The sequence below is a fragment of the Felis catus genome, chromosome B3 (genome assembly GCF_018350175.1).
Source record: "Felis catus isolate Fca126 chromosome B3, F.catus_Fca126_mat1.0, whole genome shotgun sequence".
NCBI lineage: Eukaryota > Metazoa > Chordata > Mammalia > Carnivora > Felidae > Felis > Felis catus.
This window is the reverse complement of record NC_058373.1, coordinates 37,936,323-37,962,940: the sequence shown is the minus strand read 5'-3', so window position 1 is coordinate 37,962,940 and position 26,618 is coordinate 37,936,323. Positions and strand designations below refer to the sequence as shown.

General features: G+C 38.3%; 1 protein-coding gene and 1 long non-coding RNA gene across 15 annotated transcripts in view; one reads left to right on the top strand and one right to left on the bottom strand.

The window, feature by feature from the left end:
• LOC109500617 overlaps positions 1–26,618 on the bottom strand; it is a 193,361-nt gene that overhangs the window by 46,980 nt on the left and 119,763 nt on the right. The window contains exons 5-7 of the long non-coding RNA XR_006600075.1: positions 23,829–24,069; positions 20,190–20,670; positions 14,899–15,050 (exon numbers count right to left, since the gene is read on the bottom strand). This is a non-coding gene — a long non-coding RNA (uncharacterized LOC109500617). The remainder of the gene's footprint in view (positions 1–14,898; positions 15,051–20,189; positions 20,671–23,828; positions 24,070–26,618) is intronic.
• IQCH (IQ motif containing H) overlaps positions 1–26,618 on the top strand; it is a 213,662-nt gene that overhangs the window by 87,452 nt on the left and 99,592 nt on the right. For 12 of the 14 annotated variants that reach the window (XM_045060685.1, XM_045060690.1, XM_045060688.1 and 9 more), the window contains 4 exons: positions 8,037–8,116; positions 9,909–9,947; positions 23,569–24,120; positions 24,826–24,892. In XM_045060685.1, the coding sequence (XP_044916620.1) occupies positions 8,037–8,116; positions 9,909–9,947; positions 23,569–24,120; positions 24,826–24,892 (738 nt within the window). Of the gene's footprint in view, positions 1–8,036; positions 8,117–9,908; positions 9,948–11,965; positions 12,531–23,568; positions 24,121–24,825; positions 24,893–26,618 lie in introns of those variants that run through there. The other 2 variants (XM_045060684.1, XM_045060695.1) reach the window with 2 other exon arrangements.

Here is a 26,618-nt window from a genome sequence, read left to right as displayed (position 1 = left end):
AGAGAACCTTGACCCATACCTTGCACCATGTATAAAAATTTACTTGGAATAGATCATAGAACTAAATGTAAAGCCTGAAACTAAAAAAAGCTTTTAGAAGAAAACAAAGGGGGAAATTTTTTGTTTCCTCAGATTAGGCAAAGATTTCTTAAATACCACAAATCCATGAAAGTAAAAAATTAACATATTGGACTTCATCAAAATTTAAAATTTCCTCTCTTTGAAAGACAATATTAAGAAAATGAAAAGAAAAGCTACAGATGAGGAGTTAATATTTCAAAACACATATTTGACAAAGAATTTTTGTCCAGAATATACAAAGAACTCTTATTGAAACTCAATAAGATGGGGCGCCTGGGTGGCGCAGTCGGTTAAGCGTCCGACTTCAGCCAGGTCACAATCTCGCGGTCCATGGGTTCGAGCCCCGCGTTGGGCTCTGGGCTGATGGCTCAGAGCCTGGAGCCTGTTTCCGATTCTGTGTCTCCCTCTCTCTCTGCCCCTCCCCTTTCATGCTCTGTCTCTCTCTGTCCCAAAAATAAATAAACGTTGAAAAAAAAAATTAAAAAAAAAAAAAAAAAAAGAAACCATGCTTAACATCATTAGATACTAGGGAAATACAAATTAAAACAAGTCTTAATATATTTAAGATAATTAAAATCATACCAAGCTTCTTTTCTAACCACAATGGTATGAAACTAGAAATCAATTACAAGAGAAAAACTGGAAAATTCACAAATATGTGCAATTTAAACAACGAATGGGTCGAAGGAGAAATCAAAAGGGAAATTAAAAAAATACCTTGAGACAAAAATTGAAACATAACATGCCAAAACATACAGGATGCAACAAAAGCAGTTCTAAGTTCATAGCAATAAACATATATACTAAGAAAACAGAAAGACCTCAAATAAACAACCTAACTTTATACCTCAAAGAACTAGAAAAAGAAGAACAAACTAAGTCCAAAGTTATAAGGAAGGAAATAACAAAGATCAGAGTGGAAATAAATAAAATAGAGACAAGAACGACAAGAAAAAATATCAATGAAACCAAGAGCTAGTGTTTTGAAAAGATAAACCAAATTGACAAACCTCTAGCTAGACAAACTAGAAAGAAAAAGAAAGAAGACTCAAATAAAATCAAAGTGAAAGGGGAGACATTACAAATGATGACACAGAAATACTAAGGATCATAAGAAATTATATGAACAGTTATACATGAAAAATTAGATAACCTAGATGAAATGGATGAATTCCTAGAAACATAAACTTACCAAGTTTGAATCATGAAGAAATAGAAAATCTGAAGAGAACAATACTAGCAAGGAGAATGAATCAGTAATCAAAACTTCCCAGTGAAGCAAAGTTCAGGATCAGATGACTTCACTGGTGAATTCTGCCAAGCATTTAAAGAAAATTTATACCAACCCTTCTCAAATTCTTCCAAAAAATAGAAGAGGAGAACTTCCAAACTCATTTTATGAAGCCAGCATTACCCTCATACCAAAGCAGACAAGAAAAGAAAATTACAGGCCAATATTCCTGATAAACATAGATACAAAAAATTCTCAGTAAAATATTAGCCAATTGAATTTAACAATGCATATATAGGCCCATACACCATGATCAAGTATGATTTATTCCTGGATGAAGGATAGTTCCACATATACAAATCAACACATGCAATATACTACATTAACAAAATGAAGAATGAAAATCATATGATCATCTCAGTGGGTACAGAAAAAGCATTTGACAATATTCAACATCCTTGCATAATAAAAACTCTCAACAAATTGGATATAAAAGAAATTTCGACATCATAAAAGCCATATATGACACCCCACAGCTAACATTATACTCAATGAACAAAAGCTAAAAGGTTTTTTTTCCCTAAGATCAGGAACATGACTAGGATGCCCACTCTTGCAACTTTTATTCAACATAGTTCTGGAAGTCCTAGCCAAGGCAACTAGGCAAGAAAAAGAAATGAAAGATATTTAAATCAGAAAGGAAGAAGTAAAATTGTCTCTGAAAATGACATATTCTATATATAAAATTCTAAATACACCACCAAAAAATGGTTAGAAGTAATAAATGAATTCAGTAAAGCTGTAGGATACAAAATCAATATACAAAAATCAGTTGCATTTCTATACACTAACAATAAACTATCAGAAAGAGAAATTAAGAAAATAATCCCATTTACAATAGCATCAAAAAAAAAAAAATACTTAGGAAGGAATAAATTTAACCAAGCATGTAAAAGATCTGAAAACTATAAAACATTGATGAAGGAAATTGAAGAAGACACAAGTAAATGGAAATATATTCCAAATTCATGAATTGGAAAAACTATCTTGTTAAAACGGCCATACCACCCAAAGCAATCTATAAGACTTGCCGTTCCAATGGCATTTTTTTACAGGGATAGAAGGAATAATTCCTAATACTCAGAAACTCTGAATAGAGAAAGCAATCTTGAAAAAGAAAAAAGCTGAAGGTATCATACTTCCCGACTCCAAACTATATTACAAATCTTTAGTTATCAAAACAGTATGGTATTGACATTAAAAACAGACACATAAATCAATAGAACAAAGAGCCCAGGAATAAAACCATGTCTTTATGGTCAATTAAGTTTTGACAAAGGATCCAAGAACATACAATGGCAAAAAGGATAACCTCATCAACAAATGGTGTTGGGAAAACTGTACCTCCACATTGAAAAGAATGAAACCAGACCACAATCTTATACACAAAAATTAACTCAAAATGGATTAAAGACTTCAACATAAGACCTGAAGCCATAAAACTCCTAAGAAAGCACAGGGGTAAGCTCAATGATTTTTTGGATTTAAAACCAAAAGCAAGGATAACAAAAGCCAAAATAAATAAATGAGTCGACATCAAAGTAAAAAGCTTCTGCACAGAAAAAGAAACCAACAACAAAATGGAAAGGCAACTTTTGAAATGGGATAAAATACTTGCAACCCGCAAATCCAATAAAAGGTTAATATACAAAATATATTAAGAAGCACATACAATTCAATAGCAAAAAAACCAAATAACCCAATTAAAAAATAGGGAAAGGACCCGAACAGACATTTTTCCAAAGAAGACAAAGGGCCAACAGGGATGTGAAAAGGTGCTCAACATCACTAATCCTTAGGGAAATGCAAATCACAACCACAATGAGATATCCCTCACACCTGTCACAATGGTTGGCATCAAAAAGACAAGAGAACAAATGTTTGCAGGTGGTGGAGAAAAGGGAATCATTGCATACTGCTGGGGAAAATGTAAACTAGTAAAGCCACTAGGGTAAATAATATACAAGTTTCGCTAGAAATTAAAAGTAGAACTACCATCTGATCAGCAATCCCACTTCTGGGTATACAGCCAAAGGAAACAAAAATCATTATCTCAAGAGGTATGTATTCCCGTTTTCACTGCAGTATTCATAATAGCCAAGATATGGACTATCTATTTAAGTGTCTGTGGATGGATGAATGGCAAAAGGAAATGTGACATATATTTGTGTGTGTGTGTGAGTGTGAATATAATATAATATAATATAATATAATATAATATAATATAATATAATATAATATAAAAATAATATTACATAAATAATATTATATAAATAATATAACATAATATAATGTTATTCAGCCTTAAAAAAGAAGGAAATCCTGCCATTTGTGACAACATGGAGGGGACAACATGAATCTGGAGGATATTATGCTGAGTGAAATAAGCCAGGCACAGAAAGACAAATGCTGCATGGTATCACTTATATGTGGAATTTCTTAAAATGTCAAATATATAGAAACAGAGAATATAAAAGTGAGTGCCAGGGATTGAGAAGTGGGTACAGGTTGGTAAAGGGTACAAACTTTCCACTATAAAATGAATAATGTCTGAAGATCTGATGTAAAACATGGTGACTACAGTTGATAATGATATAGTGTGTAATTGACATTTGCTAAGAGAGAAGTTAAATGTTCCCATTAATTTTTAAAAAATAAATAAATATGTGAGGGGTGCCTGGGTGGCTCAGTCGGTTTAGCGTCCGACTTCGGCTCAGGTCATGATCTCGCGGTCCGTGAGTTCGAGCCCCGTGTCAGGCTCTGTGCTGACAGCTCAGAGCCTGGAGCCTGTTTCAGATTCTGTGTCTCCCTCTTCCTTTCTCCTCCCCCACTCATGCTCTGTCTCTCTCTTCTCAAAAATAAATACATGTTTAAAAAAATTTTTTAAATAAATAAATAAATAAATAAATAAATAAATAAATAAATAAGTGAGATGATGTACATGTTAACTAGATGGGAAGGAATTCTTCCACAATGTGTGTGTGTGTGTGTGTGTGTGTGTGTGTGTGTGTGTGTGTGTTCTCAAACTCCCACAATGTACACTTTAAATATCTTACAATTTTGTATGTCAATTATACCTCAATAAATCTGAAATTAAAAAAGAGAAGGCACAAAGAAATAATATTAAGATGAAAAAAGATACATAGAATTTTTTTAAAATTGTCGTATGATAACTTTATGCCATGTATTTTTTAATGAAATGAGAATTTTCCTTGAGAAATCAAAATTGTCAAAATTAACTCAAAAAAAAGCAGGAAACTCAAAGAAAATGATGCCATTAGATCATTTGAACTGGTAATCAAAAATAGATTTCTGTGTTAAACAACACACGTGGGTGTGTGCACACATGTATGCACACAGAAATATACCAGAAGGAAAAAGTCCTCAGGCCCTTTTATAGGCAAGTTCTACTAACTTTAAAGGATCACTAATCATCATCTTAGACCATTTCATAGAAAAAGAAAAGAAGAAAAGCTTGCCAACTGATTTTATGAAGCTACTATAGCTATGCTACCAAAACTGGATGAGGACAGTGCAATAAAAAAATACATGGGTTGGGGCACCTGGGTGTCTCAGTCAGTTGAGTGTCCGACTTTGGCTCAGGTCATGATCTCACAGTTAGTGAGTTCAAGCCCTGCATCAGGCTCTGCACTGACAGCTCAGAGCCTGGAGCCTGTTTCGGATTCTGTGTCCTTCTCTCTCTGCCCCTCCCCCTACTTGTGCTCTGTCTCTCTCTTTCTCTCTCTCTCTCTCAAACATAAACATTAAAAAAAAATTAAAAAGAATACATAGGTCGATCTCGGGAACACAGAGACAAACATTCCAAATAAAAGTTAGCAGTATGCTTTTTTACCTTCATCATGATAAAGGAAGGATGTGAGGAAGACTCAACATTAGAAAAACCAAACAACACAATTCACCACATTAACAGATTAGAAAAGAAAAATCCTATGATCATCTCCATATATGGGAAAATTAAAAAATCATGTAATGCAATTCAACATTAATAAATAGGTGAAAATCTTGGAGCAGAGTAGAAGTAGAAGAGGATTTTCTGACCCTGATTATTGCCTTGTTCAACCAAAACCCCAGGGCCAACAATATTCTCAGCAGTCCAGCTTTAGGAGGATTCTATCTTTCCATTAAAAGCAGAGACAGTTCAAGAATGACCACTACTGCCACCTCATTGAATATTGTCCTTGAGGCCTTACCACAGGCCGTAAGACAAAGAAAGGGAGGAGTACTAGCCAGGAATGTATGGGACTGCAATATCAGAAATCCTCACTTAACAGTGGCTTAAACAATGAGGAGTTCCTTGGTCTCACACATAAGAAATCAGGAAGCAGGCAGCACAGGGCTGGTGGTACTCATCAAAAGAATTGCAACAGCTCTCTTTCTGCTTTACCTTCTTTAGCATGTTTGATTTCATCCTCATGCTTGCCACCTCATGGCTCTTCCACAGCTCTTGCAGATCTGGGCCCTGATGTACACATTCAAGGCAGGAAGAGGGGAAAACAATCAGTCTCTTCCCAGAAGCCCTGAATAGATTTTCCCCTTACATCTCACTGGTCACGTGGCTACTGTTAGCTATAAGAAAGGCTGGGAAAGTGAGGGTCCAGAGATAGGGTTAGGTTTAGGCTTAGGGCTAGGATTTGGGACATATTTACACTAAATTCTTCATATAGTAAGTTATGCTTAATCCAATCCATCCATGAAAATTCTGTTCTTTGTTGGATATTAAATATATTTACTATTTGGGGCATATTTATACTAAAACATTATTTGTTGTTTACCTAAAATTAAAATTTAACTGTATGTCCTCTAAAATTTTTTTTTTGCTGTATCTGGCAACCCTAGGCGCTGGACAGATTGAAAAAAAAAATGAAGTTCTAAAATTAGCAAGAAAGAAAGGGGGATGGCTATTGGGCAGGTACATATCAGTAACTACCATAAAAGCATACAGGTTTGTCCAGAAAGACAAGATTTTTCCCCCCTGACATTAACTCCAGCAAAGTTTATCATACAGATAACATTTTCCAGAAGGGACATCAGGTAACAAAATACAGGCAGTACCTTATGATACAATTCCATTGAAAAGGCAGCCACATTCTTCAAATATATGTGTCCCATAAAATCTAAGGCCACATAGAGTTATAATTTAGTGACAGAATTTCTGCAAGTAACTAAGAAAAATGTTTAAAAACTTTTTAGATATACCATTAACTGTGGATTATCCATATGAAATTACAAATCTTTTATATCTTTATTCTACCAGATTTCATTAAAATTTTACTAAAATGCTCTAAAAATTATGCCTCCTTAAAAACTTGTCAAGCTGCTGTTTTGTCTGAACATGGGAATTTAACCAAAGATCCCACTTGTCTGCAGGAGCCTGATAGTTTCACAAAAAGTATACTGAGCCTGCAGACAATAGGAACAGTAGCCTTTACGGGTGAATCTGTGGATTTAAAGCAGCCTAAGTACAGGGTGTGCACTGGTCTTCAGAAGTGGGAGGGCAGGAGAGTACAGAGGTCAAGGCAAAACTTACAGGCTTAGAATGGAGTCTTCACTGCCCAAGCTTAGGGAGGGTGCTGGTCAGTTTTACAGTCAGGGAGTCTTGCTGGCAGCCAGGAAGTCTGAAAAGCAGGTCAAACCAAGTTGCCTTTGGTGGAGGTGAATTTTAGTGACAAGACTCTGGAATTCGTGCTACTTTTTAAGAGATGGCTGAAGAAATTGCTTGCAGCCAACTTGAGACAACGTGAGAGAGCTGGGAGCCCGTGGTGGGATTCCAAATTGTATACTGAGGTGCTGTTTTTGATCAGTATCTGTCCTTTCTATTTGGTTATTACAAAATAGAGAAGGGGTGCGCTAAGACAGTTGGGGAAAAAACCTCACTCTTTTGACTCAATTAACTGTTTAATTATTTTTGTTTTCTTTCTTGGAGACAGTAGGGTAAGGATTTTTCTCCCCTGAGAATTTCTCCCCTGACTTGAATCCCCTCAAGTCAGACTTGAGCTATTTGTAAAGGGCAGTTGGATTTGCTGCCAGGCAACAGGAGAGATGTGGTTTCTCTCCCGAGCACTGTCTGTCTAGCAGGTAGACCTACCCACCTATGGACCGCATGTGTGCTCTAAAAGTTGTTGCTTATAGATTTCATGAATATTGTTATTATAAATATTATTTCAAAAGTAATATTTACTGTGTTCTTTCACTTGTATTATTTCCCCCAAGCCATTTAAATTCTTCAGAATTGTCTTTTTTACTGACTACACAGAATAGTCCAGCATAGGTAGTTATATTGTAACCTATTAAATGAACTTGGGAATATGGCTATTTAAAAAGATCTTATAGTGAAACATTTTTATATGACAAATATTACTCTCTAATTTGCCTGCTATTTTAAAATTTGCCTTTTCATCTGGGCAGTTTGCATAAAACGAGCTGATCTTATATTCTGATGGAACAGTTGCCCTCCCATGCTTTTTGCTTTCCTTTTGAAGTCCGTGATCACAAATGTTTGATTGAATTGATACAGGCAGGGCTGAGAGTGAACAGTCAAAGGGTGTCAGAGCCATTTGACTTTCAAGTGGCAAACCCAATAACATCCACCCAATGACTCAGCCTTTTTCTGGAAGAGGTAACATTGCATCGCCTCTGTCCACAGCCCCTTTCGGTACACCTCAGAAACCACAGCTGATTCCAGTGGAAGTGAAGAAGGTCTCTGCCAAGAAACAAACATCAAAGGTATTCATGCTTCTAACAAAAGAAAACTGTTGTTATTTACAATGTTCTCAGTGAGGTTTTTGGTAGTGCATACATCTGATAGAATTGTACCACTGACATAGAAATAAATACTTCAGCTGTTGAGATGCGTTTGATTTTTAGAGGGGGATTGCTGTATAAGTAAACTCTAGCATTACATTATCAGTGGGGTCTTAAAAAATTCAAGCATGTCACATTATTGTCACATTAAATGACTGAGCCAACCTATATCGCTAGCTGGTCCAGGAGTCTGGAATACAATAGCTATTGCTTTGTATCCAAATTCACATTGCATAGGGTATGTTATTATGAGGTTTTACCCGACTTCATTTGTCTTTAAGCACAGGATAAAAAGCAAGCTCTCCAGTTTTGTCCAGATATCCTAATGAGGAAAGAGAAGAAATTCTGTATTCTCTGACATTAGGAGCTCACAGTACAACATAACTAATCCTCATGGAGGTTCTCTGGGTTTAAAGGTGCTGGACTTTTGAAGCTTGCTTTCTTATGTTTATAAGCCACAGAGTTGTGATAATTGAAACTTTTCACCAGAAAAAGGAGACAGCTGCAGTGTCTTTTTCTGGGCTTACCCTATGTGGTCATATTTACAGCTGCTCCCATTAGAAAAAAAAAAAAAGAAGGAAGAAAGAGAGAAGGAAGAGTGGCAGAGAAGAAATGAATCCTACTGTGTCTACATAGACTGTTACCTGCTCTTCCCAGACCTTCATCTTAACGCCCAAATCTTCCTCAAGATGTTTTCCCTGGATTTGCAGCACTGGTGGGCTGTGCCCCCTTAAGAGATTTCCAAGCTGTTTATGTACCAGCATGTCATGTGACACCCCAGTTGCCATGGCAAATATTTGTGTTTCATGAAAAATGTGGGTAAAAAAAAAAAAATCAATGTAAATGGCCAAATCCCTAGACAGACAGGCCTTCGGGCTAATGTTTGGCCTGCACCATGATTGTTTCAAATTCAGCTGTTTAACAGGCTGTGCACAGGCCACGGGCTAATGTGCATAATGGGAACAGGCGGGGGCACCTGTTTTGATTCTCACCATGTTTGAGCTCTCAAGTCCCACAGTGTTATAGACAACAGATCTACAGGTAATACAAACATGACCAGGTCTCGTGCGGTAATCGATCTATCTCCAAAAAAAAAAATTTTTTTTTTTTAATAATGACGTTTTCCCAGTGCTAATTAGCCCTGCCTTTTAATTTCCTCTCTGTTGACTTCACAAAGCTTTCTCCCTAGTGCTGGAGCAGTAACATTTAAAGACTCTTTCCTGTGGTCCCGAATTGGTACATTTCTGAGTTGAGTCTTCAATGGTAAATGTAATTATTCATATACTCTGTGAAAAGCGTCCTGGCATAGAAAAGGCTAACAGAAACACTGATAGAGCCAGAATGGACCTTGAATCAGCATCCCCACCGGGCAGTGCGGTGCCCCACGGAGAAGCCTTTTCTTGTAAATACTTCTTTAAGTGTTCCCCAGAAGCGGGACTTGGCATCTGACTCTAGCTGTTTTTGTAAATATTTACTTTGTCAAACTCTTTCTTCAAGTCAAACAGGGCTCTTGGCAAGCAGAGCAGCATTGTCTGGGGTGGGAAAGGTCTTTCTAATTATTAGCTCCTGCCTGCATGGAGAGAGGGAACAGGCTGGCCCAGCGGGGGGAACTGGGGGGGAGGGGGTGGAGGGGAGGCTCTGCGCTTCTATTTGTTTTGTAAAATTGCCCATGAGAGTCATTTTGATTTAAACTGTGTCTCATTCTTCATTGTAGGGGAAAGGCAAAAGGTCAAGAGGACATCATGATAGGAAGGTCTGTAATTTGTGTGACTAGTTGAAATTTGGGGTTTGTCACCTGATGTCCCTGCCTTTTGCTGCAGGGCAAAAGTATGGGAGGCAGGTTTGACAGCTGGAGACTGCAACAGAAGTTCTTTGGCTCTTCTTTTATAAAAGACATTAGATCATGTTTTCAGAAAAGGAAAAAAAAAAAGGTTCATTTAATGTGAAAAATCACTCCCTTTCAGTTTGGACTGAATTACTTCTCAGGTTTCAATCCAGAAAAGTGATTTAGCATACTCAAAATCTGGCTGAATCACAATGGTCTTCAACTTCAATCTGAGATTCTCATCTTTTAAAAGTACACTAAAAAGAAATACAAAATGAAAAAAATTCACTTGCCCCCCCCCCCAGCATGCACTTGTGTGTGTGCATGGGTGAGTACGTGTGCATTCATACACACGTACACATGCACACACAGACTGCCTATGAACATAACTGCTAAGGGTATGGGATTTAGAATTAAGCTGCCTAAAACTAATAAGGTAACAAAGAAGTTGGAGGAATGAAATTGTTCCCACAAAGACAAGTACGTGCCAGCAAGGAACATTCCACCAGAGTCTGTATGAGTAATAAAAGTTCTGAACTAGAAGCAGGAAAGAGCTGGATTCTCCTCCTAATATAGGAATTTTGAGCAAGTCACTGAAATTTTCAGTGCCTCACCTCTTCCTCTGACAAGGGGGGAATAATAGCTCCTTTCTCATAGGTTTCTTATGAAGGTTGGTACTGTTAATATGTGCAGAAATGCTTTAGAACTATAAAGCACTTGTTATCAGAATTCACTGGTCTATTTTTTTTTAAGTTTATTTATTTATTTCGAGAAATTGAGCACGAGCGGAAAACGGGCAGAAAGAGAGGGAGAGAGAGAATCCCAAGCAGGCCCTGCCCTTGGCATAGAGCCAGATGTGGGGCTGGATTTCACAAACCATGAGATCATGACCTAAGCCAAAATCAAGAGTTGGACAATTAACTGACTGAGCCACCCAAGCACCCCCACTGGTCTATTTTTAAGGACATCTTCTAGGCCTCCCTTCCTCTGGGGATCTTATCAAAAAAGAATTTCAGAGGGAGCTTAGCCGCCCCTTTTCAAGGAAAAAGAGCCCACCTTTTGGATCTCCTTGTACTTCCGCAGAGCTGTGACTAGTCAGAGCTATATTTCCAGGAGTGATTGCAGACAGTCCTTCCGAAACCTAGACAAATTGCTCTAGGATAAACTAATCAATGCAATCAGAGCCTTCCTCCAGCTTCCCTTGACTTCTTGCTATGAGGAAATTGCGAGCTTGACTCTACACTTTAAAAATAGGATGTGCCTTAAGAACACTAAGGCATTCTGTATCTGGAATATGCATAACAGCTAAAGTTGATTGTGCACCGTCTACACCCACCCAATATGCTGTAGTGTCGTTGTCCCCAGGTCCACCCAATTGGTTTTTACCAACTGTGTGGAGGATCCAGAGGACACAGTGAGATTCCAGAGTCTGTACCCTCCCACACACAAGGTTATGATCTTCCACATGGGCTAGTTTTCCAAATGTTCCTACTACCATGACTATAACTACTACGGCTACTAACGACCACTACTGCAACCGCTACCACCACCACTACTAGTATGACTAGCAGCATACATGTGTCATGTGCTGCCTCTGTGGGGGGCACTGTTCCTATGCTTGACGTGGATTAGCTCACTTCATTTCACAACAACTCTATGCAGCACGTACTATTATTCTCATTTCACTGGAAGGACCCGAACACAGAGAAGTTAAGGTCATCCAACTAGTAAGTGACAGAGCCAGGACGCAGAACTGGACTCTGTGACTGCCAGAGCCTCAAAGCATTACAAATTTTTAAAACTTTCAATCATTTTTTATGGAAAACTTTCTAAGCGATACTATATCTCCGCCTTCCTAATGTAATCTAACATTTTCTCTACCCGGTGTCTTGTATACAGAGAACCCATTTCTGGTGTATTTTTTTGTTTGTTTCCTTCACCCTCAGGATGGTGCCTGTCATGTCTGCTTTCATTGGCTGTGACCTTAAGAGCCTTTTCTGTCTTCTAGAACATTAACCAAATAACCAACACTCAAGAAGTAGAAGGGGAAATTTGAGTCAGTCAGGCTCTGCACAAGGATCCAAGGAAGAAGATAATAAACAGTGGAAGAGTTTGTAGTTATTTCAAGAAATCTGAGGTCTTTATTTTCAGGGATCTAGTTAAACGCTTAAAGTTGCTAAAATTGCCTCTCTCAGCAAAACATCAATTTATTATCTCAAGGCAGGCATGCTAACAGCTATGTTAAGATCCAATTAATTTCAACTAATATTTTGATAATAAAAAATCTACTTTGTGGGTAAAAGAAGCAAACAAATGTATTTATTGGACACAAGGGTCCAGATTAAATTCATGAGTGTGTTTGCTTCCGGAAATGGGGAAAGGAGAGGAATGAGCTAAAAAGGAATACAGAGAGGATTTCAACTGTACTTTATGTGTTGATTTTTTAAATTTCCACATGTATATAAATATATAAACAAGCTAAGCATATCTGAATTTTATAATAATAATTATAAATATTTAAAATATACTCTTTTGGGGCGCCTGGGTGGCTCAGTCGGTTGAGCGTCCGACTGCGGCTCAGGTCACGATCTCGCAGTCCGCGGGTTTGAGCCCCGCGTCGGGCTCTGGGCTGATGGCTCAGAGCCTACAGCCTGCTTCCGATTCTGTGTTTCCCTCTCTCTCTGCCCCTCCCCCGTTCATGCTGTGTCTCTCTCCGTCTCAAAAATAAATAAACGTTAAAAAATTAAAAAAAATAAATAAAATAAAATATACTCTTAAAATATACAATGTTTATATATATTCTTGTCTTCTTTGTTTCATATATATATATATATACACATATATATCATATATATTATATGTATTCTGTATTATCTAATGTTATCTAAATCATCCTCATGGAGATTCCCCCAGTTTAAACTACTGGACTTTTGTAGCTTGCTTTCTTGTTTATGAGCCACGGATAGATAGATAACAGTATGTTATACACAAAGCAAAGAAGACAAAAGATTAACAACTGCCCATGGTAGTTTTTTATTTTATTCTCTGTACTTTTCTGTATTTTCAAAACTTTTTCCAAATTAAAGAAGAAAAAAGAAAAGAAAGTCCTATTTCATAAGTCATACCTCTGCTGTAAAATCACCTTTGGTATAGAAAGAATAGGTTTGGGGGATAACCTTTTAATGTCAATTTTGGGGTCCTATTGTTATATTATTAGTCTCTTTAGTATCTCTCTAACATATGCCCTTGATCCTTATGTTAAAAAATTGTGATTATTTTACAGGTGAGTCAGCTGAACTATTTTAATCAGGCAACATGTGTTACAGTGACACCACCCCATCTAGTCTCACTTCCCCCATCTGTATAAGGAAGGGATTAGACCAGATCCATTTTCTACAGAACTTCCATAGCCCCATAACACTCAATCCAAGACCCCCAGGAAAAGGAGAGAGGCCGAAGTGCCCAATAGGTGGGGCTCCAGGCCTCGCACACCACAATAGCTGTGTTAAGTGTGTACCTGTTTAGCATCAGATTATATGGTTTCTGAACAAAGTGTTTCAAGTTTAAAAATATATACTCTGAAAACCAGGGGGGGGGGCGTATCTAGGAGCAGCTTTAGGTTTAATGTGCCCTATCTACTAAAAGAAATAAGCCTACTTCTTTTTTTATTTTTATTGAAGTGTAATTAACATACAGTGTTAAGTTAGTTTCAGGCATACAATATAGTGATTCAACCATTGTATCCATTACCCAGTGCTCATCACATGGGTACTTTTAATCCCCTTCATCTATTTCACCCATCCCCCCACAAACCTCCCCTCTAGTAACCATCAGTTCTCTATATTTAAGAGTCTGGTGGGGTTTTTTGTCTCTTTTCTTCGTTTGTTCATTTGTTTCTTAAATTGCATATATGAGTGAAATTATATGGTATTTGTCTTTCTCTGTTTGACATTACACCCTCTAGATCTGTACACATCATTGCAAATGGCAAGATTCTTTCTTATGGTTAAGTAATATTCCATTGTGTGAATATGAATATTCCATTGTGTGTATGAATATTCCATTCATTTCTTTGGGTGAATACACAGTATCATATGGTAATTCTATTTTTAATATTTTTGAGGAAATTCCATACCGTTTTCCACAGTGGCTCTACCAATTTGCATTCCCACCAACCGTGCAAGAGGGTTCCTTTTTCTCCACATCCTTGCCAACACTGTTATTTCTTATGTTTTTTTTTTTTTTTAATCTTAGTCATTCTGACAGGTGTGAGGTGATACCTCATTGTGGTTTTGATTTGCATTTCCCTGATAATTAGTGATGCTGAGCATCTTTTCATATGTCTGCTGGCTATCTGGATGTCTTCTAGAAGAAAACATAGGTAGTAATTTATTTGACACTGGCTGTGGAAACATTTTTCTAGATATAGGTCTCCTCTGGCAAGGGGAACAAAAACAAAATTAAACTATTGTGACTACAACAAAATAAAAAGCTTCTGCACAGCAAAGGAAACCATCAACAAAACAAAAAAGGCAACCTATTGAATGGGATAAAATATTTGCAAATGATATATCCAATAAGGGGTTAATATGCAAAATATATAAAGAACTTATACAACTCAACACCCCAAAAAACACAAATAATCCAATTAAAAACTGGCAGAGGACATGAATAGACATTTTTCCAAATACGCCTACTTCTTTTTTTTATTTAAAATTTTTTATGTTTTTTAATTTAGTTTTTGAGAGAGAGAGAGAGAGAGAGACAGAGCATGAGCAGGGGAGGGGCAGGAGAGAGAGAGACACACACACACAGAATCTGAAGCAGGACCCAGGCTCTGAGCTGTCAGCACAGAAGCCGACACAGGGCCTGAACTTACCGACTGTGAGATCATGTCCTGAGCAGAAGTTAGATGCTTAACTGACTGAGCCACCCAGGCTCCCCCAAATAAGCCTACTTCTTGAAGAGTGCAGCGTGCCTCCCTGGTGGGTTTTGTGCCCAGCACAAACCTATCTCCTTTCTTGTCTTGCCCTAAAGGGTTAAAGAGAGGGCAGGTCATACTTTGGCAAGAATTAGAGAGCCCTGTAGCCTGGAGATACAAGATGAGATTCAGAAGGAAGTCTAGAACTGTTCTTTCCTCTTTTAGATTCACTTTCCCTCCTGAAACCTCATTTAATTTACATTCTTAAAGGAAGGAAAGGAAGAAGATTATAAAAACAGAAACAAAAACTGTGGCATCTTTTAAAACAATTTCCATTTTGTCTGATTCATTAGAAACTGCCACCCTCACTTAATGCATTTTTGGCATGAAACTTTCAAAGTGAATTAAAATTATACAGCTTTATGTGCAAAACAATTTTTTTCTTGCAAGAAGTAAATGACAAATTGTCTTTACCTCTCTTCATGACATCACCTAAATGTACATTGCTATTGCATGTGACTAGCAATTTTACTTATATAAACCAGAAAAAAATGTTAGGTTATCAGTAAGCCACAAAATAATCTTCATTTTTTTACTTTATCTTTTTCATTCATGAGAGTGTGATCTGATCATTCACAGAAAATTTGGGAAGTTTCAGAAAGGAGGGAAAAAATGCCAAAGTATCCAAAAAAAAAATTTCCTGTAATACCATAACCCTTTGGCATTATTTAAATTTTTGGCTTGGCCCACTATTGGTATCATACAATATATTCAACTGTGATCTCTTTTCTCCCAACAATTTATCATAAGCTTTTATACATATGACTTAAAAGTCTTTATAAAATATTTTTAATGGCTACATAATATTCTGTCTTAAAGATATACCATAATTTTCTTAGCTATTATCCTATTGTTAGATATTAAATTATAAATGTCATTATTTATATTATTATTATAATGATTATAATTATATTATAATCATTATAATTATTTTATATTTTAATTATATATTATATAAAATATATATTATTTTGTATATGTATTTTATATTATAATAATCATTAATATAATAATTAATTATATTATAATTATTTTAATTATAATAATTATTTTAGTTATTAATAAGCAATTAACTAATTTCCTGTTATAAATCAAACTGCCATGAACATTTTTCATATTTCTACATAAATCTTTGTACTATTTAAGCTACTTTTTTTTAGAGAAAGAGCAAGCGAGAGCACGTGAGTGGGAAGGGTAGAGGGAGAGGGAGAGACAGAATCTAAAGCAGGCTCCATGCATAGCATAGAGCCCAACATGGGGCTCAATCTCATGGCCCTGACATCATGACCTGAGCCAAAATCAAGAGTTGAACACTTAACCAGCTAAGCCACCCAGGCAACTCATAAGCTACTTGACCATTTCTTGGTCAAGGGTATGGACATTTTCAGATCCAAGTGGTCTGCTGGTGTTTCAAAACTCAAGCTGAGTTTGCAAATAACTTGTATGATCACAGAACAGTTTTGTGCTGTAAATCCAGCCCAAGTGGCTATGAATTTAAATTGTACTATTCCTTCCTTCCTTCCTTCCTTCCTTCCTTCCTTCCTTCCTTCCTTCCACTAATCTTTGTTCACCTTTTACCATGTGCCAGGAAGTGTACTAGGCACTGGGGATACAGCAGTGAACAAAACAAACCAAGTCTTTGCCCTCTTGGGACTTATATTCTGGTGAGGAAGGCAGATATTTAATATAACGTCAGGCAGTGATGAGTGCTATGAATGAAAATAAAGTGGAATACATATGTAGGTTTAGCAAATGTGAAAAGGTGGGGGGTTACAAGAATTTTGCAAGTATCTTTTAGCCATCTGGGATCACCAGACTTGCTATGTACACATTTTTCTTAAGAAAACTATAATGTCAAGCTTTACTTTGGTGATAACACAGGTCCTTTGGGAGGCTCACTCTTATTCCTTTACCCATAGAGAAGATGACGATGGTTCTTTTCTCAGGAATATAGGAACCCAGGCTTCTTTCCATTCCCCTTCTGCCAGGGTCCCTGTACATATCCCTGGCAGGTTCCAACCATCAGTCATAATTGTCCTCAGTGGTCCTTATCTATGTCACATGCTCTCAGAAAATATTAGAAAGGTAGCAGAAAAAATGAAATCAATGCAGCAGTAAAATGAGATGGGTCTCTAGAAAAGGAAAGTTCACATTTGACATATACACCGTCTATTTTAAAAAAGTCTCCCTGATTTTGTTCTGTTTGATCTTCAACCAGAATTTGATCCATTGAGTGTTTTTGTTCCACAGGAACCTTTTTTTCTCCTCAGAAAGTGTTTCAGAGTTCAGGAAGACTCATTTGAATAAATATATCTTTCAAAGCGATTGCAGAAATTAGCCCTAGAAAATTGCCACTCATCCGAGCGGCCTTTACACACAATTCTCTCCCTTTGTATGTCTCTGCTCAGTGAATTCTCTGTTTTTGCCTTTTATCCTCTTTATAAAGCTTAGGGACTCTGACTCTCATTTTTAATTGACAGTTATAGCTTAAATGCAGTTTCTAGGTCTTACGAACTGAGAACTGTTTTGGGGGATTTGCAGACCCTGAAATACTGGAATATCACTCTTTGGGGTTCTCTCCCCATGACCACCTGTACGTATAGTTGGTGTAAACAGCTCTTCCTCTACTGGTTTGTAAATTTCTAGAAAGAGCTTCCTGTTTAAAAAATAGAGGGGAAAAAATCCCTAGGTCTTTCTTATAGTACATGAAATGACTCAATTGAAGATATATCTTCAATTTGCTGGCTCTGCTAACTCCAGGACTTTATTAAACAACACATACCAATTAATAGGTCAGAGAGACCTAGGGTGTCAAAATCACTTTAAGTCGGAGACACTTAGGGTATCAAAATCAGAAGCACCTTGAATGATCCCCTAATGGAAACAGCCCACAGGAGAGGTGACTTCCCAAGGCCGTGTAGTAACGTGGTAACAGCCTAGATCCTATGTCTTCTCACTTCAAATCCCTCACTTTTCTTCCACGCCATGGTTCATTAGCATGTTCATAGGGGTTAGTTGAACAGGCCACTTTCCAAATAAGAAAGAAATAGCAGGTCCAGACCAGGTCAGCTCTGATGAAGGAGGTAGTAAAAGGAAGGTTGAACAAGGAGAGCACAGCTTGGTAAGGGGTCCTACAGGACGTTCTGGACAGTTAGGGCTTTGGGCATGGATGGTATGGGGGAAGGGAAAGGTGACTGGTTATGTGATCTTGGGCAAATCACCTAACCTCTCTGAGCCTGTTTCCTCATCCACACTAATAACCTAAACATGACTGGAGGTAAGACACTGTGAAAGGCTCTTTACACATATTATGATCTTCACAGCAACTCTGCAGGGATCTCTCATTTTTAGAGATGAGAAACATTTAAATTCACAGAGGATGTTGTCTTAGCTTGGACCACCGTAACAAAATGACATAAGCTGGGGGGCTTACACAACAAACATTTATTTCTCTAAGTTCTGGAGGCTGGAAGTGCAAGATTAGGGTGCCAGTGTGGTTAGGTTGTGTTGAGGGCCCTCTTCCTGCTCTGCAAACAGCCACCTTCTTCCTATATTTTCACATGGCAGAGAAATCATCTCTCTTGTCTCTCTTCTTATAAGGGTGTTAATCTCATCATGAAGCCTCCATCTTCATGACCTAATTATTTCTTAGAGGCCCCTCCTCCAAACACCATCACACCAAGAACTGGGCTTCAACATACAAATGTTATGGAGACACAAACATTCAATCCATAGCAGGTAACTTGCCCAGGAATGTGTAGCAGACAGCGGCAGAGCTTGGACTTGAACCTGGGTGAGTCAGACTGTAGGGCCAAGGCTCGTTTCTCTGAGCCCATAATAGCCTATTGAGTAAAACAAACAAACAAACAAACAAACAAAAAAAGCAAGGCCTTCATGCTCTAAAATTCAGGACTGTAATTATGCTGAATCCCTAAATCCTGACTAGGTCAGCTACTCTCTCTGAATATTATTTATATCTTTCAAATAGTGCTGACAATCTGAGGTACTGATATCTGTTTTGTACAAAGCTTAACACATTTCAGACTGTTAACAGTTATTAAAGAACAGGCCAGACCAATGGCCTCCCTGGTTTTCAGGAAAGAATGAAAGTTCCATCTCTGAGAGTCACTTCACTCATACTCTGAATGTAAGCACTCACATAGAGCCCTAATGGCAGGAAGAATTTATTCTTTTTCACACAACAGCGCTGCCAAAGGTAATTAATCATGGATATGTTTGCGTTTTGGAGAAACTGAACATCAGTTTATGGATTCAAAAGCAATTTTAGTCTGTCCTTCTAGGCAAATCCTTCCCTAAAGATGATATCCATATTGGATTATCCCATATACTTGACCATTTACCACCAGGAGATCTTGGTTATATCTAATTTAGGGATCCTCAGATATGGTTTAATCCTGCATCCACATGCTACCCACATGTGTGAAAAGAACATTTTTCATAAACACATTCATCTTAGAAGTACATGCCTTTTTTCCCTAGAGTTTTTCATTGTGGCAGTTATTTCTAAAATTTAGGAGGTAATACTGGGCCTATATTTTTTGCTTCCCACTTATAGCTTACCTGCATATGTAATCATCGTCTTGCCTTCCTGGGTTTTGTTTGTTTGTTTGTTTGTTTTAAATTCAGAGTTCTTCCTAAATTACTGCTCCAGAAACTCTCAAAATTACCTAATTAGTAGTAACACTTTGCAGATGATGAAGAGCATTTCCCAGCTAGTCCATTCAGTTAGTTAGAGCAGGATGCTAAACAATGCCACAGGTTTGGGCCCTGGTGAAGGTGTGGCCAGGAGCTCAGGAAGGACCAGGAGAGCATGGGGATGGCATGACGGAGAGCCATCTCCACTAGAAGGAAAACAATATTGCTATTCAGCAACATCATGTTGGGAGTACAGCATATCTTAAAAAGAAAAAAACAAAAAAAAAAGGGGAGAAAGGGAGAAAGGGAGGGAGAAAGGGAGGGAGAGTGGGAGGAAGGAAAGAAAAGAAGGAAGGAATAGAAAGAAGGAAGGTAGGCAGAGAGAAAGAATGTCGGCGACAGATAATTGCAGACAAGTTCATGGAGATAAATAGTAAAGGAAAAATAGCAGAAGAAACCGGAATCTGAAGGCTGGCATGACCTTTAATCAGGGCTCTTATTCCTAGCAGGCTGTGAAGCAGCTTTGTCTTTACCTGCTCAATGGATCCCACAATGCTGATGCACTGCTTTAATTTGGGAAGCCTTCCTCTTGAGAGACATGTCTTTTCCAGCTCTAAGTGTGAAGTGCTCCCAAGTGTGGCATTCTCTGTGACAGATGTACTACAGTTATGCTTTAGCTGACTCCAAACCCATAGCTTCCCCGTGCCTGAGTGGTCTATTTGATGTCCAAGAGTGTGTTTCCTTGGAGAACAGGTCTTTACTGGAATATCATCCAAGAAGGTAGGGAGGTATAATCCCTTTGTTCTCAAACAGCCACTGTTCAAATCTGTAACCCCATTCCCAAACCAGGGCTATTCTTTCCAAAGGTATGAAACTCATTTGCTGACGTACATACACGCCCCACACCTACACCATTTGAAGGCACTGCCTGAGAGAGACTGGAGTCCTCTTCTTTCAGAATCTTCTCCCAAGGTTGCTCCATTTTCATCGATGGTCCCAATTCCACATGAGTCTCTGTAAAGACAAGGAATTTCAAAAAGGGTTTAATATTTCCCAGGAAACCAGGTTCTTGAGCAATTGTCCCGTCCCTAGCTGCATTTCCTCTAGAAGCCTCAGGGTCTCGTTAACAGGATCAAAAGTGTGACTGGCAGGACCAGCCAGCTGCAGACACGTCCATCTGTGATGACTGTCCGTGTCTGTTTGTCACTGATGAAGCATGGCCATTCTTCTCTTGACTCTAACCTTCCCACCATTAGAACCCATTCTTTTTTTTTTTTTTTTTAATTTTTTTTCAACGTTTATTTACCTCTGGGACAGAGAGAGACAGAGCATGAACGGGGGAGGGGCAGAGAGAGAGGGAGACACAGAATCGGAAACAGGCTCCAGGCTCTGAGCCATCAGCCCAGAGCCTGACGCGGGGCTCGAACTCACGGACCGTGAGATCGTGACCTGGCTGAAGTCGGACGCTTAACCGACTGCGCCACCCAAGCGCCCCAGAACCCATTCTTGAAGGAAGGCAGAAACGTACCCACAGGCCATTTCTGTTGGAACCTGTGCCACTTGCCATGACTTCTCCTGCCAGCGCTGATGTCTGCTACACAAGGCATTACTTCTCCAACTCTCTCTTGCCCATCCAAGAATTCGTTTCTATCCACCAAACAGTTTACATTCTCTCTTGATGCCTTGAGAAGGTCAGAAAGGGCTAGGGTCTTGGCTAGAAGACTTTTTCCATCATTCCTATGCCTGTCACAACTCTTAAGTTAAAAGTGTGCAAAAAGTTCACTGCCATTTAAAGTCTGCCTCTAGGGGCGCCTGGGTGGCTCAGTCGGTTAAGCGTCCGACTCTTGCTTTTGGCTCAGGTCTCGGCTCAGGTCGTGATCTCGTGGTTTCGTGAGTTCGAGCCCCGTGTAAGGCTCTCGGCTGAGATCGCAGAGCCTGCTTGGGATTCTGTCTTCCACTTTCTCTACCCCTCCCCCACTAGTGCTGTCTCTGTCTCTCTCAAAATAAATAAATAAATAAACTTAAAAAAAAATTTAAAGTCTGCCTCTAAAGTTCAAGGAAATCCCTCCTCTTGGACTTAACACTTGCTTTTCAGCATTTTTACCTGAGGTGACAGTCTAATTATTCCACTGCCTGAGAAAAGAAAAAGAATTTGAAGTGTTTCTTTTCTTTATTTAAAAAAAAAAAAATTGTGCTTGTTTATTGTGCTATTACTATAAATGATCTCTTGGCTTCTTTTAGATAGCTTTCTGCCTTGACTTTGTTAATTGATATCAATTAACATTTGTTTAGTAGAGACAAAGCATGAACAATGTAACAGTTATACTCAACCCAGTGCTGTGACATAATGGTTATTGATTAATTACTCGGGTCTTTTTTTTTTTTTTTCTTTGAGTTCTCTAAAAACTCTTCAAAATGCAGAGAACAGTATAATCCTACAATTTGGTAAAGATTGGTAAATGGTGACATATTGAAGACAATCTGTTCCTTAAATCCCTAAGCAAGAAGCAATCAGCACAGTAAATTGATACCTGGCTTACAGAGGAGAAGGCAGAGCCTGAAATATCTATGCCCATCCTTCCCCCTCCCAGACCATTAGGAACATTTAGACCATAGGGCAGAGTGTCTGTTTTTCTAATGCAACAGGTTTCAATGATGAAATATAGTGATTTCACACTGGACACAGACACAACCAAAATTTCCTCTTCTTTATTTTTTTGAGGGATACGTGTGACATATATCACTGTTGTCACCCAAACCTCTTCGGATTTTATTTTTAATCACATCTATTCAGTTTTTTCATGCAGAAAAGCATAAGGAAAAAAACTGTCCATGACCCCATTCTTAGAGAACCCTCTTGACATTCAGAAGTAAATGTAGTATGTTTATATGACTTAAAACTTCAATCAGTACAGATGGGAGCAAAATGAAAAACCAAAGTCTTCCTTAGTTTTGTTATGAGATTTCAGATTCTCTCTACCTGGAGACAACTCCAGGTATGTCCCTAAGAAGATACGAGATTTAAGTAGAAAAGAACAAATGTCAAGAGAAACCTAGAGAGTGGCAAGGGTGAACACACACAGCATAACACTCCTTGTAAAAAACAAACAAACAAACAAACAAACAAACAAACAAACCCTCCTGGATCCTAACAGAAGGTGGCAAAAGAACTGTAAATGTTGGAAAGTGACGACCCGTTAGAAAGTCAGAAGAGGCAGGACAGCTTGATGCACACATTTGAAGTTATAGTCAAGACTGCAAAGAAAGATTCCACCCTGCTTTTCAGGACTGGTGGATAACAGACGAACAAGAAAGCAGGAATATGATTCCACTCATGAATGTGTACAAAATGTAAATCGCAGAGACTATGGGTTGGCTGACCATATCAAAGTAAACTAAATGCATAACTTTTATATGATCGGCTTCTTTAAACAATTTTGTAACACTTGTATAAAAAACTTAATAGCTTTAAAAAAAAGTTAATGTTTATTTCTTTGAGAGACAGAGAGAGAGAGAGAGAATGAGTAGGGGAGGGGCAGAGAGAGAGGAAGACACAGAATCTGAAGCAGGCTCCAGGCTCTGAGCTGTCAGCACAGAGCCCGACGCAGGGCTCAAACTCACAAACAGCGAGATCATGACCTGAGCCAAAGTCAGATGCTTAACCGACTGAGCCACCCAGGTGTCCCAAAAAATTTAATAGCTTTGAGTAACCTCTAAGATATTCTTCTGTTGATGAGTTTCATGAAAAATCCTGGCCAGACTTTCCTATTATGACATGTTTGTAAGTCAAAACTAGGATCCATCTCTTCCTAGCATTGAGTAATGGATGATGATGTGACAGTGTGTGTCTTGACAACTCATTTGAAAAGGTCACAATTATATTTCATCTCTGGTGACGCTTTCCTTTTACAGGCCATGAAAGTCACAATACCTTCTAGAGCTGTGCAATCACCATGGGAGTATGACTTCTCTATTTCTAATGGTGTCATAGACACGACAGCCCCGGACTTCTCAGCATTCAAGGAACATTTTAATTTATCCTGGGGAAGTATTTTTTCTCTCTTGGAACACATCAAGAAGTTTCTCAGGGACTATGCAATACCAGAAGTTAAAATAAAAGGAAACAATTTGGTAGCCTTCCTTCCAGAGTTTGAGCTGAAGAATAAACTTACCAGATATGACTTTCTCTCACTGGTAGAGAACCCAGTTCACATCCAAATGATGTTAAATCTTCCGGGCCAAAGGTACAAGGGCCAAGATGGAAAGTCAGAGGCTGCCATCAAGATCCAAGCCACATGGAAATGCTTCAAAGCGAGACAAATTTTCTTCATTTATCGCCAGCAGAAGTGGGCTTCAGGTGTGATTGCCATCGCGTGGCTCTTACATTGCCATAAGACCCGAGTGAAGAAGATCCTGCAGGAATCACGTGAAAGACACCTGGAGAATTTCCGTATTCGAGCCAAGGTACACAAGGCTGCCAGCTGTTAAGGCAGACCTCTTTTTCTAAACATTTCTTGCTTGAGCGATTGCAGCAAGTTGTCTCTTCATCTTCCCTTTCTCTCTCCAACTACCCTCCCCCTCAGCCTCTCTCTCTCGCCTTCCGCTCCTCCCCGTGTATGATGCACAAACCCTACGTGTGTTTGTACATCATATTTTAGCCCTAACCAGGAATCTGGCTTTTGCACCTGTAAAATCTATTGCAATTTTTTCTATAGAAAAAAAGTCCCTTCACTTTGACTATGGTAGTTCTGTCAGAAAATCAATGTTTTAACTGCACTACCTTTTCTCCCTATATATACCTTCTGGCACTTTAATTTGCTAGGAAAAAAAAAATCCTCTCTTGTCTACATTGCTGTCACCACTTTGTCAGAAAGTATTTAAGTTTGCAGACAGCCTTTTAATTAGTGCTCACAATTTCATTTATGTTTGCTTTCTCTTTTTTTCATTCATATTCTGTTAATTAAGTGAGCTGCCTCTAATCTTCCCCTGCCAGTAGCATCATGTAGCCACCTAATTAAATTAATTGGGGAAGATGTTTTAAGTATGTAATTAAATCAATTAATATAATTTATGCCTGGCTTAACTGTACAGTGGAAAAACAGCTGAAGTTTGACTAGATGAATCCACTACAGCTTCCTGTCACTGATCAATGCTCTTCTTGATTTTTAGCATCTGGCAGCCAACTGGAATCGCATCAGGACCTCCAGGAGGACTATTATCCATATCCCATCATTAGGTATAACACTTTTGCCTGCAAATCTATCAGCAACCTCTATTACCCACCACATTATGGCTCCTTGATTGAGTTCAAGGAAGGCCCCTTGTTTTATTCAAATTGGTCTCGGCAGGAAAATGTTCTCGACATGATGAGAGTAATAACACAGGGCCCTCGCTCGAAACGGCGTTTAATTTGGGGATTAAGCAAATAAAGTCATTATGTGGGGGCTGCTATTCAGTGGAGAGGTGATTTGCTGTAATTCGCTTTCATCTGTATGAAATGAACTAAAAAGTTGTATTTTTTCCCCCTGAAATAACAGATAATGTTTTCGATCTTCTTTAATGATAGAAGAACACAGGCTTGCGTGTGTTGTTGCTGTTACGCCAATAAGCCAGGATATTGCTTGTACACTGTTTTTAATCAAATGTGCAGTCAAAATGATAAGCTACATTCTCTGAAATTATTTAGTTCTAATTACGAGCAGATGGGATGCTTTATTTGCACCTAGGGCGCCTGAGCAAAAGGAAATGCTGTGTGAACAAGAATAATTAAGAAGTTGAATAGTGTTTTTTGCGCTTAAATAATCTGCAGTTTCATGTTAATTAGCACTAATGTAATTATTTAATTACATTTATGAATTGGGGAACTTAAAAGCTGTTGTCTGCAACACAGTGGTAAGATAGGTATGCCAAAACGACATTGGGAATCTCAGAAATCTGCACGGGAAGTTCCTTTAAAACATGAGCTGCTGTCAAAAGGTGTGGGGTGGTCTGCCTCCTTATTTTCGTTTTGTTTTGCTTTTTAACCTACCTGGTGTGTTAAAAATTTCCTGGGTGAGGCCAAATGTCCTAAGCGGACTTGGGAGTTTTGACAAACAGCAAAACTCATCACATCTGCATCTTATATACGACTGGCTCTTTGTTAAGGCCTTTTAAGTAGAGCGATGCATTAAGTGATCTATTGTAGTAGAATTCTAGGTTGTAATTTATTTGTGCTCCTGTGTGAGTATATGTGTTTGTGTACCTATGTACAGTATAGAGCATTTAACGCATTTTAACAGTAATACAAAAAGCAAAAAAAATTTTTTTAATTATTATATAAATATAATTATCTTTTAACTTAGTGAGATATTAGTAGTAATAAAGTAATGCAAACTTTCCTAGAATCTAGAGTACTTACATCTAAGTACTCCCAGAAAAGTTAAGAAGGTACTTCAGTTGCACAGTCTTTTAGTTTGGGTCTTTTTATGGCTCACAGAAGAAATTAGTTCCTCCTCAGGATGTAAGTGAGGTAAAACAGATCTGAATTTCATTCCAACTTGGGCTTTCGTTTTGGTGGGACTAGTTTTGCACACAAAATTAGTTCACACTCAGAAATTGCACTTGTAACTGATTACAACCAGAGAGGCTAATTGCAGACACAATTAACAGACTTGAGTCCTTGGAATAAGGTGCAAGAGCCTTTCGCTTCTGCAGTTGTGGACCTGACCTGATATTACGTGGGAAATTTTGCTGTGTTTTCTGTTTTATTCAAAACCAGAAATAAGGGCACATGGATGGCTCAGTTGGTTGAGCATCTGATTCCTGCTTTCTGTTCAGGTCATGATCTCATGGTTTGTGGGACCAAGCCCCACATGGGGCTCTGTGCTGACGGCACACAGCCTGCTTAGGATTCTCTGTCTCCTTCTCTCTGTGCCCTCCCCAGCTCGCACACATGTGCTCTCCCTCTCTCTCTCTCTCAAAAT